Source organism: Hypanus sabinus, chromosome 13 (genome assembly GCF_030144855.1).
Source record: "Hypanus sabinus isolate sHypSab1 chromosome 13, sHypSab1.hap1, whole genome shotgun sequence".
In the NCBI taxonomy this organism is placed as follows: domain Eukaryota; kingdom Metazoa; phylum Chordata; class Chondrichthyes; order Myliobatiformes; family Dasyatidae; genus Hypanus; species Hypanus sabinus.
In genome coordinates, this window is record NC_082718.1 from 16874690 (window position 1) to 16901084 (window position 26395).

Genomic DNA, 26395 nt, shown 5'->3' on the forward strand with positions numbered 1-26395 from the left:
AGGCTGAAGAAGATTCTAACAGGAGAGGACATCGGACCAGAGAATAAAGGGAAGGAGGAAGGGAACCAGAGGGAGGTGAGCGGAGGAGAAGGAGGTGGGAGGGTAATCAGAATGAGGAATGGGAATGACAGTAGGGGTGACGGGGTTGTAATTACCAGAAGTTGCAGAAACTCATGTTCGTGCCACTAATTAGAGGCTACCCAGATGGAATATGATGTGTTGCTCATTCAACCAGAGTTTGGCCTCATTGTGGCAGTAGAGGAGGTCATGGACAGACATGTCAGCATGGGAATGGGAAGCCAAGTTGGAATGGGTAACCACTGGGAGATCCAGCCTTTCGTGACATATAGAGCGGAGGAACTCGATGAAGCTCTCCCTGAATCTGTGCCAGGTCCCACCGATGTAGGGGAAGCTGCACTGAGAGCAGTGGATATAAAAGATAACTCTGGCAGGCTCATGGGTGGAATATCACCTCACCTGGAAGGATCTAATGAACAGTCTTGGCCAGAGAGATTATATAGAATCATTGTGTCCCTTAATATTTTGTTTATCATACTCTGAGTCCATGCCTATTTCCTTGTTATACTCAACCACAACAAAAACCACTTTAACTGATATTCTTTTTACATCTAACCTTACCTTTATTAGTCAAAGCATTGAGTTCAAAAGTCAGGATGCTACATTGCATCTTTGTAAAACTCTAGTTAGGCTGCATTTGGAGTGTTGCATTTAATTTTTGGTCCATTATAGGGAGGATATGGAGGTTTTGGAGAGAGTGCAGAGGAGGTTTACAAAGACGTAGCACCTTGTATTTCTTCCTTCACTCTCCCCTCCCCTCCCCCCACCTTCTTACTCTGTCTCTCCTCTTCACTTCCAGTCTTGGTGAAGGGTCGTGGCCTGAAATGTCGATTGTTTACGCTTTTCCAAAGATGGTGCCTGGCTTGCTGGTTTCCTCCGGCACTTTTGTGCAGTGCTTTGGATTTCCAGTATCTGCAGATTTTTCTCATGTTTGAGGTTGACTACAATGTGATCTGGATTAGAGGATGACGCACTCAAAATGCTGAAGGAGCTCAGCAGCTCAGGCAGCATCTACGGAGCGAAATAACACACAAACACAAGAACACAAGATATAGGAGCAGGAGTAGGCCATCCGGCACATCGAGCCTGCCCCACCATTCAATAAGGTCATAGCTGAACTGTCTGTAAACTCAGTTCTGTAAACTCTACCTGCCTTTTCCCCATAACCCTTAATTCCCCTACTATGTAAAAATCTATCTAACTGTTTCTTAGATATATTTAATGAAGAATCCTCCCTGGGCAGAGAATTCCACAGACTCACCACTCTCTGGGAAAAACAGTTTCTCATCGTCTCTGTCCTAAATCTTCTCCCCTGAATCTTGAGCCAATGTCCTCTAGTTCTAGTCTCACCCATCAATGGAAACAACTTTCCTACTTTTATCTTACCTATACTTTCAAAACTTTGTATGTTTCTATAAGATCCCCTCTCATTCTTCTGAACTCCAGAGAGTATAGTCCCAGGCAACTCAATCTGTCCTGATGAAGCAGCTCGGCCCAAAACATTGACTGATTATTTCCCTCCATTGATGCTGACTGACCTGCTGAGTTCTTCCAGCATTTTGTGTGCATTGCTCAAAATTTCCTTGTACCCAGGATAAGAAGACATGTGTGATTAGGAGAATCATTAAGTCATAGATCAATACAGCATGGATATGGGTCTTTTATCCCAATGAGATGAGAGAAACCATGGTTCCCAACCACCTAGTTGTTTTTTCCTGTGTTCAGCCCTTATCTCTCTAAGACCCATCCCCTAAAACTATGCCCCTGAGTTTTGGACTTCCTTACCCTAGGGAAAAATTGTTACCATTAAAGATTGCCTCTCATTCTTCTAACCAAGACCTAGCCTGGCCAAACTCTTCCTGTAACTCTGACCCTTTAGTCCTGGCAGTATCCTCTTAAATACTTCATCCAATTTAACTATGGCCTTCCTGTAAGAGTGAGGAGTGCCAGCAGTTTGATAAACTTAGTTTGCTTTTCCTGGAGTCTACACATATAGTAGTGGGTACCCAGAATGTGCTGCTAGGAATGGTAATGGGGGCAAAAAAGGCAGAGGCTTTTAAGAGGCTCTTAATGTGTAGAGAAAGGAGGGATAATGGATGTTGTCTAGGCAGAAGAGATTAGTTTTGTTAAGCAATTAATTACTAGCTATTAGTTCAGTACAATATCATGGACCTATTCCCTTGCTAGGCTATTTGAATATCACTGCAGATGTGGGAATGTAGAACATAGAAAACAGAAGGCTTGAATAACTTAGTAGGTTAAGCAGATTCTGTGGAGGCAAAAGGTGTGGTTTAACCCACTGAGATCAATTGTTCCGCTTTTTTTTGTTCTATCTATTGTTTTGTGGGCCAATAGGATCCTTATAATCTCTCATTTCACTTGAAACTGTTCGATATTTATCCACAGCTTCCAATTCTTCACTCAAAATTCAAGAAAACAATGTACAGTGCTTGTGTACATTTCCTCGAAACTAAAATCCTGAAGCCTAGAATCCTGTTCTTTTGTGGCCACCCTCATTTACCAATTGATTGGGCGCTATCTTGTTAATGAATTTATTTCATATCTGTAAGGTTAAGATTTCATATCTATTTAAAGTTTATTAAAACTTGTAGCATAATATATCAGGTGGTTCTTACGGCGGTGGTGACCCGAGTTCAATTCACCTGCTGCCTGTAAGGAATTTATTAAATTATTATTGAGGTAACAGCGCGGAATAGGCCCCTACAGTCTTCGAACCATGCCGCCCAACAACCCCTGATTTTACCCCAGCCGAATCATGGGCCAATTTACAATGACCAATTGACCTACCGGCTGGTACATCTTTGGAGTGTGGGACGAAACTGGAGCACCCGGAGGAAACCCATGCGATCATGGGGAGAAACTGTGAACTCCTTACGTATTCCCCGTGACTGAAAGGGTTTCCTCTGGGTGCTCCAGTTTCCCCCTTCGTTCCAAAGACGAAACAGTCGGTAGGCTAGTTGGTCAGATGGGTGCCACAGGCTTGTTGGGCGGAAGGTCCTGTTACTGTGTTGTATCTCTAAATAAAAATGAAAACTTCGCCCTATTGGAAATCAGCAGCCATTAAAAAGTTGTTTGAATGGAGAGCTGATCTGAATGCACATGTGCATGAATACTGTCTTGTCCTGGTCCAATTCAATAACTTGTTAAATGATGTGGATTGTATCAAGGATCTAGGTAATTCATTTAAGAGGATTCAGCAGGGAGTTTAAAATAAATCAAGAGAGATGGGAAGATGTAAGAATGGAAATGAAGCACAGGTGTTGAGTGATGAGTATCAAAGGCAGATTTATGTTTTCAATAAATATCCTTTTCAGAGATGGTGTGACATGATATATTACTATTTGCATCCCTTTCCGACAGTGAACTGCAGAATAATCAATACTGAATGTCAAACAGAAGTCTGGCTGCTTGTAAATGAATTTCACCTGAATCACTTAGTTGGATAATTTCATGCTTCTTGTTTCTTGATTATTAAATACAGAGTTATTGGTCTGCTGCTAACAGGTTGAGATGTTTTAAAGCTTTGCATAAAGTTATTAATTCTTAAGAGCTGACAGTGCGATGGATTTAGATTTGAGCAATTTGAATAATGTCAGTGATTAGAAATACATAAGCAGCTTCATTGCTTCAGAGAGTATGTACCTCAGCTGGGTGTTCCTCGCCAGTATTAGCTTAAAAGTCTGGTGAGAGCCTTAATGAGTCTTAATAATCAACTGGAGTTCAACAGTATCAATTTGTAACAATTGCTCTTACTTTTTTTAAATCTGCTTATCCTACTGCATCTCCTTTAGGCCATTCTTTAAAGGCCTTTTAGGGTCAGCAACTTTAAATTTCTCAGGGTTATCATCTTAGGGGATCTGTCCTGGGTCCCGCACGTAAATGCCATTACGAAGAAAGCATGGCAGCACCTCTACTTTCTTAAAAGTTTGCAAAAATTTGACATGTCATCTAAAACTTTGACGAATTTCTATAGATGTGTGTTGGATAGTGTATTGATCACAGCCTGGTATGGAAACACCAATACCCTTGAATGGAAAAACCTTCAGAAAATGGTGGATATGACTCAATCCATCTACATCAGGAGATCCCAACCTTTTTTGATCTCATGGATAAACACCATTAAGCAATAGGTCCGTGAGCCCCAGGTTGGGAACCCCTGATCTACATGGAGGACTGTCGCAGGAAACAGCATCTATCAGCCTCCAGGCCATGCTCTCTTCTCACTGCTGCCATCAGGACCCACAGCACCAGGTTCAGGAACAGTTAATACTCCTCAACCATCAGGCTATTGAAACAGAGAGGATAACTTCACTTGCCCATCGCTAAACTGTTCCCACAACCTATGGACTCACTTTCAAGGACTCTTCATCTCATGTTCTCGATATTTAGTGCTTATTTATTCTTGTTTGTATTGCTATTTCTTTTTGCATTTGCAGTTTGTTGCCTTTTGCACATTGGTTACTTGTCCATCTTTTTGCATGCAGCCTTTGATTTTATTATCTTTCTTGTATTACTATGATTGCCCACAAGGAAACAAATTTCTGGGTTGTACGTGGTGACATATATGTACTTCAATGATAAATTTACTTAGAACTTCTATTTCATATCTGTTTACCTTGCATTGCCGTTCATTTTGCCATTGAGTTGCAGCTGCCTTCCACCCTGTTACACACTTGATCTTTTTTGTTCTTCCCCTTCCTCCATCAGTTTCCCGTTTCTTAATTGAAAACTATCACAGTTTCCCGTTACACCTGAAATGAAAGCTCACCCTTTTGACTTGTGTTGTTTTTTGCTCCGTGTCTGCACCTGGAGAATTTCTACCGTTTCCTGAATTTATCTATGTGACTTATTTGGTAAACCACAAATGTCTGAACCTGGTATTCATAACCCATCCAGGCATGTTTTTGGATTGCCGAGGGAGTGCTGCATTGTGGAGAAACAACGCTTTCTCATGAGCCATTGAATGGAGTGCACTCTTGCACGTGTCTTGCATGATCTGGTCATCAATTTCAGCAAGTGGGGGTGTTACACATGTTTCTGCTTTCATCAGTGATGCTGAGGTTGAGAGCTTCCAGTTCCTAGGAGTGAACATCACCAACAGCTTATTCCCTTGTCTAACCACGTAAGCTACCTTACCAATTTTTATTCAATGCACTCCAGGTGCGTCACAGCTAGGTTTGTTAACTGCTTTGCCCTTGACCACCAGAAACTGCAGAAAGTAGTAGACACTAGTCAGCACATCACGGAAACTAGCCTCCCTCCATGTACTCTATGCCAATACATCTATTACATCTATACACCTATTACATCTATACCTCTTGCTGCCTCAGTAATGCAGCCAGCATAATTAAAGAACCCACCCACATTCTCTCCTCACCCTCCTCCCATCAGGCAAAAGAAAATAAACAGCCTGAAAGCCTGTGCCACCAGGCTCAAGGACAGCCTCTCTCCCACCGTAATAAGATTATTGAATGGCTCCCTTGTATGATATAATGGTCTCCTAATCTCACAATCTCCCTCGTTATGATCTGCACTACGCTTTCTCTGTAGCTCAGACAAGAGAAAATCTGGCAGATGCTGGAAATACAAAGCAACACACACACACAGTGCTGGAGGAACTCAGCAGCTAGGCAGCCTCTATGGAAAAAAGTACAGTTGACATTTTAGGCCGAGACCCTTCATCGGGACTGGGAAGAAACGATGAGAAGCTCTCTGTAGCTGTTGCACTTCATTATGTATTCTGTTATTGTTTACCTTATGTAATGAATTGATCTGTATGAACAATATGTCTGACAGGTTTTTCACTTGATACAAGTAATAATAATAAACTTCTTCCAATTCCATTTATAGGGGTGGATATGATAGATCCCACAGCATCTTTCGAAGGGAACCAGGGTGTTTGCTCAGCACTTCTAAAAACAATGACCTAGTCATTCATCTGCCTTATATTTCTGATGCAAATTTGTTTGATTTTATCCACTTTTGGCAAGAGTATGCATAAATGGTTATAATACAAGTACAATACTAAACTGTACAAATTTAATACCACAGTTTCATTAGCAATGTAGTATCTTACCATTTGTAACATTGGATGCTGCTCTTTTACTTTTTAAATCACAAAAATGTAAAACTAAATTTTTGATACATGTTCTGTATGCATGGATTTATCATGCCCTCCATATGTGAATTATGTATGTATTAGAGTCACAGGTAGCTTTTAAAGTGGACGTTTAAGTTGTTCCCCAACACCCATGTTGTGATTGAAGTTGGAGTGTATCTGGATTGATAACAGATGGGTTATGACTGACTGAGAAAGCACTCATAGTATTAATGCAGCGAAATGTTAGTTCTACATCGTTGGATTGAAATAACCAGTACATATTAAGGAAAGGTTGGTTCTGTGCTGATATTGCTGTGATGTCTCAAGATGCAGGTGTAGTGTTGTATTAAAGGAACTAGGACAGGGGTGGGCAAACTTTTTGACTTGAGGGCCACAAAGGGTTCTAAAATTTGACAGGGGGGCCGGACCAGGAGCAGATGGACGGAGTGTTTTGGTAATACACCTCATAAGAGAAAATAAAATATCATGGGATAAGTAGAAAACATGTGCTTTAATTTTAAATTGAAAATGTACAAATGCATTACAACAAAATATCTGTCTTTGAAATCCCATGGTATTTAGCTATTTATTGAAATGACTCTTAAAACACTGAAAATTAAATGAATAAAATACAGCTTTTTTTAATAGTAACAGTTATTATTTTAAAGCACTGAAAATTCTGAAAATTCCTTCAAGATATTATCATCATCACTCTCCTCCTGACTGTCTTTATTTCAAAAACGGTAAGAGATGCAGGTCTACTTGTCCTGCTCCTTCTTATTCAATTGTCCCCTGTGCCAAAACTCAACAACGACCCACACAATGACAGAACAGTGAGAGCGCGCCAATATGCGAAGCTCTGTGCTCGCAAATCCCCGCAGGCTACCTCCCTTAGCCGGAACGCTGGCTAATTGTGAGCCGGTTCGGATGTGTCAGGAAATGGGTCGCCACAAGGTCACGAAGTAAAGCGCAAATGTGGAGTAATACGCTGTACCTCAACAAAGGTCAATGTATATAGAGTGCGTCATCTATTGGGAAAACGCCAGAATTGCGGGGAAAAAACGTTAACAAGGTTTATTAATATAATTTCATCAAGTTCTGCGGGCCGGATTAAAAACCTTAACGGGCCGCATATGGCCCACGGGCCGTAGTTTGCCCATGCCTGAACTAGGAGGTGCTTGAAGCAGAAGTTGATGACCAGCTTACTGTTGTGACTGTGATCAAAGACACCAGGAGACACTGAAGCTGGTGCTATAGAAGTCTTTATTCCAGGCAACAAGCAGGCATCATACGGGAGACACTCTTGGAAGAAGAGACCTCCTGACCCAATATTACATCACTTTTTATATGTTAAAGATCAAAGGTAACAACAGGACAGTTTCTATAGTCACAGTGCAGCAATAATGCTTCCATTCAGTTGCACATAATTTCAAACACCTAGATCTTCACACCAACACGCCCAAAATGAGTGTTGATCACCTCTGTCTCCGAGGTGCATTCATGCATATGCAGACATCGCAGGTGTTTCCCGGTTTGCAACCAATCCCAGCCTGCAGCTCTCGGAAGACCATTGTTCTGAGTTGCATTTAAAATTCAATCCATAGTCCACATTCAGATCTGATGGTCATGATGAAGGGTCTCGGTCTGAAATGTTAATCATTTACCTTCTTCCATAGATGCTGCCTGGCCTGCTGAGTTCCTCTAGCATTTTGTGTGTGTTGCTTAAATTTCCAGCGTCTGCAGATTTTCTCATCTTCAGATCTGAAGACTGGTTGCTGTTGAAATTAACATTTGCTATATACCATAACTCCAGAATACACCTAACACTTACCACACACTAATCAGTTTACCCCACACCTGTTAATGGGAAAAGCCTGTATGCTTAGACACAACTGCCATTGAACTCTGTAACACCAACAGAAAAACTTGCAGAATTTGAGATACAGCTATAATGAAAAGAGATGCTATCTATAAATGTTATAAATTACACCTGAACCTGTACCTAATAAATAGCTTTTCCCTTCTGCAATAGAGCGCTCAGTGTTGCCTATCTCAAGCAAAACTGAGGATTTTCTTTTCTTGTGCTGATTTTGACTGGGCTGGTGATGGTTAAAGAACGTACAGATGCTGATTGGCCCCAGAATTCCTGTGGAGTTATTCTGTTCCTGCGTGTGCAAGAGCCTAGACTGTGCAGAGGGCGGAATCCTATAATTCAGAACATCACAGGTGTCATGAGAAATAGAGTTTTTGATTAAATCATGAGATGTGACCTTGATGTGGATGCATTTGTAAATCCCAGTGCGCTAATATTAGCGGTATTCCCCCATGTAAGCTCTGGTGGTTGTCAGTCAGATTTTCAATAATTCAAGTGTTGTCTGACAGTTTTTTTTTATCATCTCTTCAGTTTTATTTATTATTGAACATTTTAAGTCAAGAGTCCAGACACCACCTCAGATTAAAAAAAAAGTAGACGAGAAGGTGAAACGGTAAAGAAAAATGATTGATAATATTCCCTAAAGCAGTTTAACCTGTTTTCCTTATCCTTCATTTGAACATATGGTTTGGGTAAACACAAGAACTATTCAAAGCATTTGCCAAATATCTTAAAATAGATGAATGCAGTACAAAATGAAAATACTTTCAATTACTAGCAGCAAAGTTATCAAAATTAATGGTTTCCTTTTTCCTTTTTAACAATTATTTACACTGTGACACTTCAGCATTAGCTATGTAGATTGTTCATTCTTTGTATGCGCATGTAATATTGAACAATTTGGAGTTCTGTAAAGGCAATACAAGTTTAGGAAGTGATTAAAAGGGCATGCAGAGTCTTGAGAAGATTTATAAAGAAGTATGGGGTATAAAAGTAAGAAAGTTATGACGAACCCTGCCAAAACATAAATTCAACGACAGTTGGAGTATCATGGAAAGAATGTGAAGAATATTGATTGAGGGGCTTCAGGAAAGATTCACCAACGACTGAGGAACTGCAAGCAAGTGAATAGATCAGGCAAGCTGGGATTGTTCCCCTAGGAGAGAGATTTGACAGGTGTTCAAAATCACAAAGTGCCTGAAGAAAGTATTAATGAAATGCAGCCCCATCAGTGGAAGTCTGAAAACCTATGGACACATATTTAAGGAGATTAGCAAAAGAACTCATTGCTTCAACACTTGGAAGAAACAGATACAACTGTACTTTTCAAACAATAATAGGATCAGAAAAATAATTCAGGACTATGGAGAAAGATGTGCGTAGTGGGACTGAGCTGATGAGAAACAAGCAGGGCCTTAGTGGACTAAGTGGACTTAATGTTCTGAAAGCCAAATTTCTATGAGAAGTGATGCGATGAATGAAGCGGGTCTATAAGTGAGAACTATCCTACCATAGTAGGCTTGCATGGTGGTGATTAATATATAGAATTTCTACAGGCATCTACTTTAAAATTTGCCAAAACATTTTTCTTTAGGCAGCTTCAGGCCTATCAATTCACAATGTCCCAATCTTGACATTAAATATGCCATTACAAGCATCTTGCCGGTGCTAGGTTTACTAGGCTGTGCCTTTATATTTCTGTGATTAATCTTCATTTGCATTGTTAGTCATTTACTTTCATTCTGTTGCATTATCAGCCATGCTGAAAATGTATCAGCATTGGTTTTGTCCATGGGTGGTCAGACACCGACATCAGAAGGTGTAAAATGAGTAGTTTTCAAAATTCCCTGACTTCAAGGATGATACAAGTGAGGAGACAGAGGACTATGTAGAGCACATGAAATCTTGCTTAATGATGCTTCAATATAATAAATCCGAGAGTCATTATGATATCAGATTAGGAATTAATCAACCCATGTGTGAAATTGGCACTTATACATTTTCTCTCTTATTTTATAAGGGCCACGGCTACACAGAGGGGCCAAATCATATTCAAGGATGCACTGGCTCAACAGTTGTGCGAGCAGGGAGGTAAGAGTAAACAGATCCCTCTCTCTGTAATTCCCTTGTTCATTTGTCCCTCCCCAGTAATCTCACTTCTGACACTAATCCCTGCAAGCCAGAAGAAGTGCTACACCAGCCCATTCACCTCCTCCCTCACCTCCATTCGGGGGCCCAAACAGTCCTTCCAGGTGAGGCGGCACTTCACCTGCAGATCTGTTTGGGTCATCTACCGTATCCGGTGCTCCCCTACATCGGCGAGACCTGAGGTAGAATAGGGGCACCGCTTTGGCGAGCACCTTCACTCTATCCACAAAAAGCAGGATTTCCCGGTGGCCAACCATTTTAATTCCATTCCCCATTCCCATTCTGACATGGAGGTCCATGGCCTCCTCTGCTGCCATGATGAGGGAACACTTCATGTTCCGTCTGAGTAGTCTCCAATCTGATGGCATAAACATTAATTTCTCCAACATCTGGTAATTACTGTCCCTCACCCCTTCTCCCTTTTACCATTCCCTATTTTGGTTACCCTCTCACCCACTTCTCTTCTCCTCACTTGCCTATCATCTCCCTCTGGTTTTCTTCCTCCATCCCTTTATTCTATGGTCTGTTGTCCTCTCCTATTATAGTCTTCCTTCAACACTTCACATTTTCCACCTATCACATCCTAGCTTCTTACTTCTTTCCCCCCACCCCACCAAGTTCTTCTGTAAATTAAAGAACAGGTTAACCTCAGCACATCTGCTTCAGCTATGCCTCTTTACAATAAGTATCACTTTAGATTAAGTTACCCACAAGGTGACATGCTAAGCATTGGGAGGTAAGTTGAGTCTCACCGATGTAGGGGAGCGCCGGATACAGTAGGTCACCCCAACAGTTCTGCAGGTGAAGTGTTGCGTCGCCTGGAAGGGCTGTTTGGAGCCCTGAATGGAGGTGAATGGGCAGGTGTACCACTTCTTCCGGAGGTTTTTGGTCATAAGAAAATCAAGTGTAATGAGTTACCATTAAGCTATTAACTGACTCACAAATGTCAGCTGCTAAAATCCAGCCATCACTAAGAGCAGGAACAATTCCAAGTAGGTCCAAATAATCTTTAGTAGTAATGGTTTGTTGTTTACAGTGATCTTGCCGGGATGTTACTGGAAGGCAAGTCTCTAGAATTCATTGTGACACTCATCATTGGGTCTCAGAACCGTGAATTTTGGTAGGGATGGATAGCAAACCATGATAAATTCAGCTCAGGTAAACCAGGTCTGTTTATATGGATTTCTAAGCTGTCTAATAAACATGTTGGAGGGTTTGCACAGATGCTGGAAAACCACTGACTTAGCCGATCTCTTAAAAATAAAACTAAGGAGCTTACAGGCAGAAATATCGAAAGAAATGTTATCTATAAAGAGTACCTCCCTGTGTAAATGACCAGGTACAATACCAGATCTGAAACTGGTGAGATTGGACTACAATGATGGGAAAATGAGAATATCTAGGTGGATATCTTGGTGTGGTGTGCAGCGTAGTGATAAGCACAATGCTTTTCAGTAGAGGTGACCGGGGTTCAATTCCTGCTGCAGCCTGTAAGGAGTTTGTGCGTTCTCCTGTTGACTGCATGGGTTTCCTCCGGGTGCTCTGGTTTCCTCCCACAGTCCAAAGACATACTGGTCGGTAGGTTAATTGGTCATTGTAAATTGTCCTGTGATTCATACCACACAGAACAATGCACTCACTATACCTGCACCAACCTCCATTTACAAATCCAACAATAATCCCATTTTTACTTCAGGAGGTTAAGAAACAAGCCAAGAACAACCCCTCCCCCCACCACCCTGCACCCAACCCCCATCCTACTGCTGTACAATTTGCGTTAGCTGATTAATATCAGAATCAGGTTTAGAATCATTAACAAGAGAACGAGAATATAAAAGCAATGATGTAATGTTGAGGCTTTATAAGGCATTGGTGAGAGTGGACGGAGTATTGTGACTAGGTTTAGGTGCCTTATTGAAGAAAAGATGTGCTGGCACTAGAGAGGTCTCAGAAGAGGTTCATGAGAATGATTCCAGGAATGAAAGAGTTAACATGAAAAGCATTTGATAGTTCTGGGCCTGTACTTGCTGGAGTTGAGAGGAATGAACAAGATGGGATAAGGGTGGTCTCATTGAAACCTCTTGCATATTGATAGGCCTAGATAGAGTAGATGTGGAGAGGATGTTTCCTATAGTGGTGGAGTCAAGGACCAGAGAGCACAGCTTCAGTTTCAGATTAAAGGGGCGTCCATTTAGAATTGAGATAAGGAGAAATTTCTTTTAGCCAAAGGGTAGTGAAACTGTGGAATTCATTGCCACAGGTGGCTGTGGAGGCCAAATCATTAGGTATATTTAAAGCAGAGGTTAATAAGTTCTTGATCAGATCAAAGGTTACAGTGAGAAGGCAGGAGAATGGGGTTGAGAGGGTTAATAAATCAGCCAAGATGGAATGTGGAGAAAATTCGATGGGCTGAATAATCTAATTCTGCTCTTACATCTTATAACTTTATGGTCTAAAAATGGAGCAAATCATGAGGTAGCATTCATGGAGTCTTGGCAGAGGGGAAGAAATTGTTCCTAAGATATTGAGTGTGTGTATGCAGGCTCTTGTAGATCCTCACTGATGGTAATAATAAGAGTGTCATGGATGGCGAGGGTCTATACTGATGGATCTTCCATTACATGTCCTCATGTCATTGTGAAACCCATACAGTCATAGGGAGTATGTGCAGATTCCACACAGGCCACGCTCAAGGTCAGGATTAAATCAGGTTTCTGAAGCCAGTAGCTGTATTCGCTGCACCACATTGTGATATCGGAACAGTGGCCAAGCTGAAACAATAACTCTCTTTACTTTCCGTAGATGCTGCCTGACTTACTGATTATTGCCAGATGTTGATTTGGATTTCCAGCATCTGCATTTTTTTTGTGAAGACTGAAAATTGTTGCGCTCTCAGATCACGTGCCTTTTTTTAAAAAAAATTTTATTAGTTTTTCAAAACATTTTACAAATTAAAAACCCCAAATCCCAATGAGGAGCATTAAAACAGTGCAAAATTAAGCATACAATAACAATATACTACAAAGGAAGAGAATTTAGCAAAAAACAAGCACCTGAATTAAAGACAAGTAAGCTTAGTGTCCTCCCCAAGCCCCACAACACAAGAAAAAAACAACAGCAGCTCCAGACCAACCACAACACAATATAGAGAGTATAAGTCAGGACAGCCAAACTCCCAGACTGTGAATACACTCAGCAACAGAGGGTAATAATGCCTTCTACCAGAAAAAAAAGGAGCTGAAAGCAAGGGACTGAAAAGAAAAAAAACCCTAGTCAAGAGGAAGGTTATGAAAGTACTGGATAAAAGGTCCCCAGACCTTATGGAACTTTAGATCCGAATTAATAACTGAATAATGAATTTTTTTGAGGTCCAAACAGGCCATGATGTCGTTAAGCCATTGAGCATGAGTGGGCGGGGCAACATCTCTCCATCTGAGGAGGATCAAGTGTCTAGCCAGGAGAGAGGCAAAGGATAATATTCGGCATTTGGTCAGACCCAGACATAAATCTGTCTCGCCCCAGAAACCAAACAGAGCAATTAAGGGGTTTGGTTCTAGGTGCTGATTCAGAATACAGGATAACGTAGTGAAGACATCTTTCCAGAATTTCTCCAAGCTAGGACAGAACCAGTACATATGGATGAGAGAGGCCACGCCCCTCTTGCATTTATCACAGAGCGGACTAACGCTAGGGTAGAGTCGAGATAGTTTAGATTTAGACAAATGGGCTCTATGAACAATCTTAAACTGTAAAAGGCAGTGGCAAGCACAAAAAGAGGTTGAGTTAACCGATTTGAGAACTGAATCCCAGCTCTCCTCAGATAAGGAGATATTTAAATCCTGCTCCCAGGCCATTTTGATTTTATCCATGGGGGCCCGTCGTAAAGCCGCTAGTTTATCTCGGATGATTGATATTAAGCCTTTACCTAGTGGATTCATGGAAAGAAATAGGTCCATAGCATTTTTCGCAGGCATTTCAGGAAAGTTAGGAATTAAAGGAGCAATAAAGTGTCGGATTTGGAGATAACTGAAAAAATGAGCATTGGGCAGATTGAACTTAACAGAGAGCTGCTGAAAAGAAGCGAAGCGATTATCAATGAAAAGATCTTCAAAATGTCTAATGCCCTTCCTATACCAAACCTGGAATGCTGAATCGTATGTAGTAGGTAAAAAAAGGTGATTATGAGCAATAGGGCTGTAAACGGAAAACCCCTGGAAACCATAGCATTTCCTGATCTGAGCCCATATACACAAAGTGTGTCTAACAAGAGGATTAGCTATTGATCTGGGCAGACTACTAGGGAGTGCAGAGCCAAGAAGTGCAGAGATAGATAATTCTTTAGTGGAGCTCAGCTCCATCGCCACCCAGTTAGGGCACTCGGGTTGGCCATGGAAGAAAGACCAGAAGGTAGCACAACGTATATTAGCTGCCCAATAATATAAACGAAAGTTAGGTAAAGCCATGCCACCCTCTTTTTTAGATTTTTGGAGATGGATTTTATTAATTCTAGAGCGCTTATTCTGCCGCAGATATGACAAAATAATAGAGTCTAAGGAATCAAAAAAAGATTTAGGAATAAAAATTGGGATAGATTGAAATAGGTATAAAAATTTGGGGAGAGCATACATTTTAACAACATTAATACGACCTACCAAAGACATAGATAGAGGTGACCATTGTACCAGACTCTGTTTTATAGCATATGAAAGATTGGCAAAGTTTTCACGAAAGAGATCTTTAAACTTCCTTGTGGCTGTAATTCCAAGATAAGTAAATTAATTATGGACTACTTTAAAAGGGAGATCATGAAATGTTAGTTCTTGTGCTTCTTTATTAATTGGGAGAAGTTCACTCTTATGTAAATTAACTTTATAGCCGGAGATCTGGCTAAACTGTTCAAGAAGTGAAAACATTAGAGGTAAGGATGTAGACGGATTTGAGAGAAAGAGTAGTAAGTCATCAGCATAGAGAGAAACTTTATGCTCAACACCCCCTCTCCAAATCCCAGTCAATTCAGGGCGGTTTCGAAATGCTATCGCCGGAGGTTCCATAGCCAAATCAAAGAGAAAGGGACTTAAGGGGCATCCCTGGCGGGTGCCACGTTTAAGATTAAATACTTGGGATTTCTGAAAATTGGTTAAAACAGAGGCAGTAGGACACAGGTACAGCAATTGGATCCAAGAGATGAAACTTTGGCCAAGGTCAAATTTTTCTAAAACTGCAAAAAGGTAGTTCCACTCTATACGATCAAATGCTTTCTCTGCATCGAGGGAAATAACACATTCAGGAATCCCAGTTGGAGGTGAGTATAAGATATTAAATAGACGCCGAATGTTAAAAAAAGGGAAACGGTTTTTAATAAAGCCTGTTTGGTCATCAGAGATAATGGAGGGAATGACGGTTTCTAATCTATGAGCCAAAACTTTAGATCATGTGACTTTAAAGTTAACCCTTAAGCTTTCAGATAGATTTTTGAAAATGTCACAGTGGAGACTGAATCCCATATTGTTACAGGATCTAGCTTTTGTTAATTTTATTAAGGAGCAAATTTCTATATTTTTTTAATTTAACACAGCTGAAGGTATGTCAAATCTGGTTATATGGGACATATTGAAATCTTTTCTTAGGGGACAGATAATCTCATATTCAGCAGCCTTGAGAAGGAAAACTAAAGCGGAATTGTCAGTGCTTATTAATAAAATTAAAGAGATAGATAAAGCGTATTCAGTCAAACATACTGAAGACCTATATAAAGAAAGGGTCAAACTTCAATCACAGTATGATTTGCTTTTGACCTTTCCCATTGAACAGCAGATTTTTAAATCTAAAAGTTTATTTTATATACATGGGGAAAAATCTGCTAAGCTTTTAGTGGGTCAGTTAAAGGCTGGGATGGTCAGAAGACAGATTTTAAAAGTTCGTCGACCAGATTGAACAGAAACTTTAGATCCTTATGAAATTAATAAGATATTTATGGATTTCTATTCTAATCTTTATAAATCTGAATTCTCTTGTTACATACACATGCAGTTCAACTCTTTGAGTGATTATGCAGAAAGTTTGGTTAATAACTCATCTCCTTCTACCTTAGGCCACAAACTTATCAATCACCCCGATGAGTTATTAACTTCAAACTTTCTGCATAATCACTCAAAGAGTTGACCTACATGTGGATGTAATGAGAGCTGTATAACTCATCTCCTTCAATCACCCCCGCAGTAGACACTTTCTGGAGGTTCAAGATCCGTATGCTCCACGACCGCTGGACTAAGTGTGTAAATGTAGGAGGGGACTATGTTGAAAAATAAATGTACTAGGTTTTCTAAAATTGACTCCTTTTACCTTGGGCCACAAACTTATTAATCACCCCTCGTATGTTCCCTCAATCTATAACAGTCAGAAGCAGAAATAGGATTAAGGTTAGCTATAGTTTTCTTAAATTATTGGTGAAAATAAAATGTGCAAAATTAAGTATACTTGGGAGTTATGAAGGCAACAACAAATAGATCATTAAAGTCCAATCCATGACCTCTTAATAACTTTATAAAATACGTATTGGCAAGCAGTTGTTTGAATGAGAATTACAATTCATTCCTCGTTGTAACCTAGAGCAAGTTACTGAAGGCCTGTGGAGTACAAAAAGAATTTAGAAAATTTATTCTTGAAGCATTAAACTTTTATACCAAGCACTCTCTCTCATATTTTGACATTTTAATATATGCATTCAGGCTTAGATGTAATTTTTTTCAGCCATGAATGTTTCATTTGTTTCTTGATCATAATAGTTCATTTCAAAAGTTAATTATTCAACAGCTACAATTTCTCTGAACATGATTATGAAACTCCAGCTAATAAAAGTTTAATAAGTTTTGTCCCTTATGTTAATGTGCTCTTAATAAATATAAAACTTAAGAATGTTCAATGTTAAATTGTTATAGAGCTTTCTGCGCTTATTTGAATGTCACATTATTATAAACGTCTGTAGGAGGAAGCCCCCTTAGCTAAACCTGGAGAAAATAACGAGCCATCTATCTCTAGTGCTTTTCACAACTGAGAGGGTTTGAAGCAGGTTGTTACCTTAACAGGATTGATTGGAGGTGAAATCCCTGCAGAGACCAATGGCATTTCCTTCGACTTAATGTTTTATTGATTGGTTGTCAATTACATTAAAATTCTTGTGCTCACAATCCCTGAGTAATTCAAAACACAGACAGCCCTAGCTTATGTAGGAAAAGATATCTATTTGACTGGGAGAAGAGGAGAAAGCGAAGTAACAGTACAACAGATGAAAGACATTCATAAGGAGAGTGCTCTTCAGATTTTTTCCTGCTGATCCAAGATTTTACTCCTGGAACTTAGTACAGGCAGATCAAGAAATAAAACTGGCCACTGACTGTTTTTATTTCCAGTGTTTTACTGTCACAGTATATAGTGTAAAAGTTCATATTAACCTTGTCACACCAATTGTATGTGGGGAGATTGTTTAATGAAATTCAACCTTCCCTCTCACTGATCCCCATGATGAAGTCAGGCAATATACCCAGGCTCAAGGTAGCTCATATTAAGGTAATCATATTTCAACATATGCAAAACACTTACTGATCTACCTGAAATAGTCTGTAACACGTTATAACTTAATGTGTTGAAGGCAGCGCCTACTTAAATGACATTGGTGAGATGGTGAATAGTTTAGGCATTTGGCTGTCAAAGGCAGTTGGCTGCAGAAGGACTGTAAAAGGAAATTCAGTCTCATAAAATGATTCAAATTGTCACACAGTTTGAAACTTATGAAAAATGAATCATTCACAGTGAATAGGAAACAAATGTTAACATATCATTTAAATTTCATGACATTCATCAAAGCTGTAAATTTGGAACATTTAATGGGATTCTACTAAAATCTAGAATGAAACATTCATTGAAATATTGAAATTTAAAGTGTTTTTATATTACTACAATGACCCTTTATTTCCTGTTTTAGTTAAGATGGTAATTTTAAATGATGGATATCTTAAATAGTTGATAAAACTTTTTAATATTGCAAGCTGTGAAGTATGTGCCCAGGACGAGTTTGAATAGCGTATAATCAGTAATACAGAGTTACGATGTGACGTTACATACCTATATTATTGCCTATGAATACTTCAGAAGTTTAATGATGACCTTTCTTTATGAAAATCAAAAAAACTGCAAATGCTGGAAACCGAACATAAAAGCTGAAAACGCCTGAAATATCCAGGACACCAGGGTGTATCTACGGGAAGAGAAACTGAGTTAAAATTTCAGATTGAAAATCCTTCAGCGGAACTGAGAAAAAGAAATGGGGGGAAATAGCTTGTTAAGCCTCAGGAGGCGGGTGGAAGGTTGTCTCTGAGAGGGTAAAACCAGTATGCCCATGGGTATAAGTTGTTATCAAGATTTCTGTTCAGTGAATGAACGGGAACAGTTAGAAAGTCTAAGCATAGACAAAAGAGTTGAGAATGCAGAACAAGAAGACAAAACAGGCAGGTCATGCCTCAACTTACACAGCAAAAAAAAATAAAAAGGAAAATAAATGAATAAACTGATCCAATATAGCAGATAAATGATTAAAAGAAACAGAGAAATCAGGTTAACTGAAGGTGTAGAATTCAGTACTGAACGTTGCAGCCTTCGGGACTCAATATTGAATTCTATACCTTCAGATCAGTTGATTTCTCTGCCTGCCCATCTGTCATATTGGCTCAGCTTGATTGCTTTATATGTTTTCTTTTCTGTTTTGTTTTTAATCTCTGCAAGTGGAGAACATGCCCAAACTGAACTGCTGTGCATGTCTTCCTGCACTGTATTTCACAACTCGTCTGATCTTTCATCTACATTCTCACTCTCTTACTGCTCCCACTCACTGATTGACCAGATAATCATGTTTACAGCTTACCCTCGTGATGACCACTGTTTGACCTGATCAGAGATGGCCTCCCTTTCCCATCCTCCCCACAGTTCCTTCATTCACCTTCTCAGATATGACGAGGTGGCTTTGACCTGAAATATTAACTCTCTTCTTCTTCCCTCAGATACCCTATGTGCTGCTGTGAATGACTCTAATATTTTCTGGTTTTAATTTGTTTATAACACATGACATTATTTATTTATCTTCCTCTTTTCCCATCTATTTCTGATATATATTGTGTTTGATGCAAGGATAAGCCAGCTAATTGCTTCTTGTCTCCCTTGGACTTCAGTGATTTTTGTTGTGGGTGCTCTGAAGTGGATTGGTACTTGCTGATGGGGGTGTTCCCATCCACCTAATGCCTTTGTTTTTTTAAACACGTAAAGCCATATTATAAAAATATGCCCTGATGCAGAAGTGTGCCTTGCACTCAGTGTTGGCTTGACCAGGGAACTGTTTATAGATTTCAGCAAAGGGAAGTCAGCAGAGCAGCTTCAAGTTGCTGGGCATCAACATCTCAGCGATGTATCCTGGGCCCAGCACGCTGATGCAATCATGAAGATGGCAGACCTGCCCCTGTACCTCCTGGTGGTTTATGGGAGACTTCGTAGGTCACCCAAGGCTTGCAGATGTAGCGCAGAGCGTTCTGACTGGTCCGGAGGCTCCGATGCGCAGGATCGAAAGAAGCTGCAGAGGGCTGTAGACTCAGCCAACTTGGCCATGAGCACAACCCTCAAGAAAGCAGCATCCATCATTAAGGGCCCTCCTTATCTAGGTGATGCCCTCTTCTCATTACTATCATCAGGGAGGAGGAACAGCAGTGGGCCCATACTCAGCATTTCTGGAACAGCTTCTGCCCCTCCACCATCAGATTTCTGAACAGACCACAAACACTACCTATTTACCTATTGTAACTTACAGTGATTTTTGTGTCCTTCACTGCACTCAAAACAGCAAGTTTCATGACATAGTGCTAATAAACCTGATTTTGCAGTGCATTTTGTAGCTGATGCACACTGGCTATGATGTAACAGTGATGGAGAAAATTAATGTTGACTGGGGTGCCAGATAAGTAGACTGCAATAGAACTGCAGTCACGCAGGCATTTGGATAGTTTTCTATTCCAGGTCTCATCCATTGAATTAAGAATTAGAAAGTCACATGGTGGAATATATTGCAGGATACCTAGCTTCTGTCCTCTTGTACGTTACCAATTCTGATACATTTCAACAGTGAGCTACCCAATGTGGCTGCTGGAGGTTTAATGGCAACATAACTCAATGATGATATGATACATTTCACGCTGTAAGTGTTTAGCATGTTGGCAGTAAGCATAGTTCCAGTAGCGACACATTGTTTGATGAGTCTGTGAACTCTGTACAGTTCTGGTGTATTCCCGGTTACTAGTGCAGAGATGACTGGCTACTCGACAGAAATTGGGACAGATTCTGGAATCATCAGGTTTCCAGTTACAATTCTTTCAATTGTATGAAACATGAAACAAAAAGCATCTCAAAGCAAGAACAAGCAAGTTGATGTTTTGAGATGGAAAATGATTTACGATCTTTGAAGACATGAGAAAATCTGCAGAGGTCCAAAGCAATGCACACAAAATGCTGGAGGGATTCAGCGGGCCACAGCATCTATGCAGAAGAGGAAGCAGTCGATATTTCAGGCCGAGACCCTTCTTCAGGACTGGAAAGGGAGGGGAGAAGTCAGATGTAAGAAGGTGGGGGGAGAGGAGGAAGGAATACAAGGTGCAGGTGATGGGTGAAACTGGGAGGGGGAGGGGTGAAGTAAAGAGCTGGGAAGTTGATTGATGAAAGAGATAAAGGGCTGGAGGAGGGGGAATCCAGTTTTTTCTGGTGAATGGGGCATAGATGCTCTGTGAAGCGGTCTCCCAATCAATGTTGGGTCTCACCAATATACAGGAGACCACACTGGGAGCACCAGGTACAGTAGATGACCCCAGTGGACTCACAGGTGAAGTACCTCTGCTTCTTTCTGGACACAGACCAAACTAGTTCCCATCTACCACCACACTCATCTGTTTGGTGGAACCTCACTCTCAATATTTTCTCCTCCAGCTCCTACCACTTCCTCCAAACCAAGGGTGTAGCCATGGGCACACATGGTTCCCAGCTACGCCTTCCTTTTTGTCAGCTATGTGGAACAGTCCATACTCTAAGCCTGCACCGGTATTGCTCCTCAACTCTTCCTATGCTAGATCGATGACTACATCCGTACTGCTTCCTGCACCCATGCTGAGCTTGTGGACTTTTCAACTTTTCCTCCAACTTCTACTTTCTCCTCAAGTTTACTTGGTCCATTCCCGACACTTCCCTCCCCGTTCTCGATCTCTCTGTCTCCATCTCTGGAGACAGCTTATCTACGGACGTTTTTTATAAACACTGATTCTCACAGCTACCTGGAATATACCACTCCCCATCCTGTCACTTGTAAAAATGTCATTCCCCTTCTAGCAGTTCTTCTATCTCTGCTACATCTGCTCTGAGGAGGAGGCTTTTCATTCCAGGATTAATTAAATGTCCTCCTTCTTCAAAAATCAATGCTACCTTTGCCCATATCTTTTCCATTTCACGTACGTCTGCCCTCACCCCATCCTCCCACCAGTCTACCAAGGATAGGGTTCCTCGTGTCCTGGCCTACCACCCCACTAGCCGCTGAGTCAAGCAAATCATTCTCCCTAACTTCCGCCGTCTCCAATGGAATTCCACCAACAAGCACATCTTTCCCTCCCCACCCCCCCCCCCCCAACTTTCTGCTTTCTGCAGGGAGTCCCTACGTGATTTCTTATCCCTTTTCACTCATCTCCCTCCTGGTACGTGCTTGCAAGCGGAACAAGTGCTACACCTCCTCCCTCATTACAATTCATGGCCCAGGCTGTCCTGTGAGTCTGTTGGGGTCATCTACTGTATCTGGTGATCCTAGTGTGGCCTCCTGTATATCGATGAGGTCTGACTTAGATTGGGAGATGCTTCACTGAGCACCTACGCTCCGTCTGCCAGAAAAAGCAGCATCTCCCTGCAGCCACCCATTTCAATTCCACTTCCCATTCCCATTCCCATTCCAACATGTCAGTCCATGACCTCCTCTACTGCTGCAATGAGGCCACACTCAGGTTGGAGGAGTGTCATGAACTACATATACCTGTCTGGAGACGCCCCCGCTGACTGCTCCTGTGGCTCCTCCCACAGACTCCGGTATAAAGGCGATTGAGGCCTGAGCCCGGCCCTCAGTCTCCAGGATGTAGTATGGTGGTCAACTACTGCCTGTTCTTTCTTCCAGTCAATAAAAGCTGATATCTCGCCTCCTGTCTCAGAGAGTTATTGATGGTGCATCAAGGAGCAACACCTTGTATTCCTTCTGGGTAGCCTCCAACCTGATGACATGAGAATTGATTTCGTGAACTTCCGGTAATTGCCCTCTTCTTCACCAGTCCCCATTCCTGCTTCCCTCTCTCACCTTATCTCTTTACCTGCCCACCACCTCCCTCTGGTGCTCCTCCTCATTCCCCTTCTTCCCTGGTCTTCTATCCTGTCCTATCAGATTCCCACTCCTCCACCTATTTAACTTTTTCGCTAATCAGTTTCCCAGCTCTTTACTTCACTGCCACCCCTCCCAGATTCACCTATCACCTGCCACGTAGAACTTCTTCCTTCATCCCCACCATCTTAAACCTGACTGCTCCCCTTCCTTTCCAGTCCTGAAGAAGGGCTGAAACTTTGACTGTTTACTCTTTTCCAAAGATGCTACCTGGCCTCCAGCATTTTGTATGCGTTACTTGGATTTCCAACATCTGCAGACTTTCTTGTCTTAAAAACTTGAGGACTTTTAGTTCCACGACCACCTTTTGTGTGGAAATTACAGTGTACAGACTTACAATTTTTTTTCAGCCAGATAGCTTGCTATTGATAATAAAGGTTCAATACAGCATGAAATTCCCACCTGGAATTTAATGCAGCTAAGAACAAGGTTTACAATGAGAAGAAATCATAATTTTTTGAAATTCATGACAGTTCAAGTGATTTTCCCTGATTGCAGTGAAGGCTGTAATTAGCATTACGAAAGGAGATGCATAGAATCGCTGTTGGGGGTTTCCATATTAAAATGCATGTGCCGTGTGTTGGCAGACTCATAGAGCCGAGATAGCAATTACCAGTGGTTACCTTATCATTGCTGCTGCAAACTCCCACCATAGTTGCCAACTGACCACTTGCATGTGGTTCCAACATTCTGTTTTAATCCTGAGAAATGAACTTCTTGCTTTCTGCTCCGTTTTGCGCTGATGCACGTTGTTCATGTGACTGCTCAGAGAACCAGTCAGGTCATAAGCCCTGTCAAAAGCCAAAAATAGCATAAAAGAGCAAAGATATTGGTTCCACGTATAATGATGACTACATTAATGTTTTGAAAATATTTTCCTTTTTAAACTATTCATTAAAGTTTTTGAGATCTTCAACGTCACACATTTTCTCCACACCTGATCTCTGGTACATTATTTATTTTCTATTATGAAGTGATAGACAGTTTAAATAATAAATTGACTCTAGCCCTGACATTTTGGGATGGTGAGGAATATGATGTGGTCAAGGGAAGAGAATGGATTCACAGAATTTCAAAACATTTGGATTAGATTTGGGTCATGCAAAGTGTTAGATTGTAATATTGAATTAAAAATAATTACCCAGTAGATTTGAAACAAAATCTTTGCATCACTTGTAAATTGTTAACCTCTCACTACCTATTAGAGAAGCACAATTCAAGACAAACAAAGCTTCCTCTTTAATTCTTCTCTTTTGTTAAAGTTATTAGTAATTTTCTATTAAACTTCTCTGCCAAATGTCTATATTATATATAAAAAAAAATCAAATCTATTTTTGCTCGAGGCAGTCAATAACCAGGCTGAGAATCTTTAATATTTGGCAGCAAGAGTTAACTGACTTCATTTTGGTTTGTACTTATTTGATTTCAGTAGTTCTTTTTCTTACAATGGACATTTTAAAATCATTTTGCGATCCATTCTCCACTCAGTATAAGTGCAACTTGGATATAAAGTGAGCCAAATATACAGATGCTTCCCTACAAGTCTGCCTGGGTATCTTGCAACATCACCAACCTCTAAAAGGGGTGGGCAATTTAATGTCAGTTTGTGAAGAATGATAGATAGCTTTGCAGAACTAAAATGTGTTGAGGAAATTCACTTGAACTCACCATACTGTAAACTTTGACTCTATGGGTTTAGGCTCAAACCTCAGCTGTAATCTGTGTGTCATTTTTTAGAAAAAAAGTTTTTAAAAGCAATTTTTATTAAACAGAATAATTTTTATCATTCTGTGTTTAATATTCCATAAGGTCACATCGTTATGTTCAGATACAGAATGAATGCGTTTTTCCAGTCTCTATTTTATTATGTTATTACAACTTGATAGATTTAAGGTGGAAATTATTCTGCCTCTTATTAAAAACTAAAAATAGATTCTAATCAGTACAGCAGTTGAGGTGCAAACAGCAACATACAATTTCTCTTTGGGATAAGGAAAGGTGACCAAAATTCATTCCTCTGACCAGTGCCCTGCACACTCTGTTTATTATGGATATCAGAAAATGTAGAGACCAGCTTCAGGTTTGTTGTTTTGTCTGGTCAATAACATAAATGTTTTCACTAGGTGGGCTGTCACATTGAAGAATCACTATTTAACTGACACGCTGTGGTGTGAAAGGCACTACTGTAGGTCAATAGCACTTTACAAAAGAGAGAGAGAAAAGAAGTGGAAATGGAGAAACACCAACAAGATGCTGGAGGAACTCATTAAGCCAGCAGCATCTATGAGGGGAATAAACAGTCGGCCTTTCTGGCTGAGACTCTTCATCAGCACTGTGAAATGGGAATGAAGTGAAGTGAAAATGGTGTAGGTTTTTGCCAAATAAAACGAAGTGAGGCATTTTACGTTTAAGAAAAACTGTAACAACTCATTTCTTGTACTTCAAAAACACTGGGACTATAGTCACAAAGCTGCATTTGCATTTAGCAAAGCCATTCTTTTATACACTTACAGATTTCAGTATTGTTTCCATAAGAGATTATAATTAAAAACATTTGTGATTTTGTCTATTGTTTATTGGAGATTCATAAACTCCTGAGAACATGCAAGGTCAAATCTGGTTGCAATGGCAATTTCATTTTGCTTTATGCTACCGCATGTTATGGGTGGGCAATCTGGTGAAATACTGTACTTTATTTATATGATTTACTCACTTACTTTAGGTCAAGATAACATGAATTGCCCATGTTGTAAACTTTGGATTCTAGTCAAAGGAAACAAGTTTAATTTAAAAAAATACTCTCAGTTTAATGTGTTCTATAGAAAAAGCACAGCGCTTAAAATAAAATAGATATTTTGCCCACAAAAGTGTGAAAAAACTTTCGGTAATATTTGCTATTTTTGAAGTTGATTTGTATTGCCAAATAATTAACTTGTTGAGCTTACCACAGTACGAAATGTATATTTTCCCCCAGAGTAGGTCATACATAGAAATCTTTTGCATGTGATTATTTACATGTGTGATCATTATGTTGAGAGAATAGAGTTTGCCTGTCAATTAACATAACTTTTCTATTCTTATCTCTCAGCTCCCACTGAGTCACCCCTACGACCGAAGCTAGGTAAGTGAAAATGTTAACAGTATAATTAAGAGTGTCCAGAGCTTCCCAGTTACCTCATGAAATGTGAGGATTTGCTCCAACTTCTTCGGGCATATCCAACGAAATGAGTAATAACAAAACATGCACCCTTTCATCGTGGCCCAACATCCTCTTTCTTTTGATTAAACTTCATTTAATATCTAACAAAATGTGCAAAGTCTGTGATATAATGTCCCATTGCATCGCAGCTGGCAAATTGGTATGAATATCTTCTAGTAGACAAACATTCCATTAATCTTTTGTGGGTGCAGGTAGCACAAACAATAACACAGAATTTACAGAAAGCTACAACCATATGTCTGCACTGAGATAAGGGAAGACCCCATTAAGAAATAGTACAATTAATAGTATGAGACGAAGTTAACCAGATCAAATTAATCATCTCAATTAAAGAGATGATTAACTTCATCTGAATAACTTTATCCAGAAATAAAATCTCCGTATGGTGACTTTATTTTATTCTTTAATGATCTGTGTTTCAATTATCCATTGTAGCTGTAGAGAATGTGATTATATCCC

At 40.2% G+C, this 26395-nt stretch overlaps 1 protein-coding gene across 1 annotated transcript in view; it reads left to right on the top strand.

Annotated features, from left to right (window-relative positions):
* Nucleotides 1–26395, top strand: part of reln (reelin) — a 307273-nt gene that overhangs the window by 77652 nt on the left and 203226 nt on the right. Inside the window, exons 4-5 of the mRNA XM_059987188.1 lie at nt 10093–10163; nt 25805–25837. Coding sequence (XP_059843171.1) covers nt 10093–10163; nt 25805–25837 — 104 coding nt within the window. The remainder of the gene's footprint in view (nt 1–10092; nt 10164–25804; nt 25838–26395) is intronic.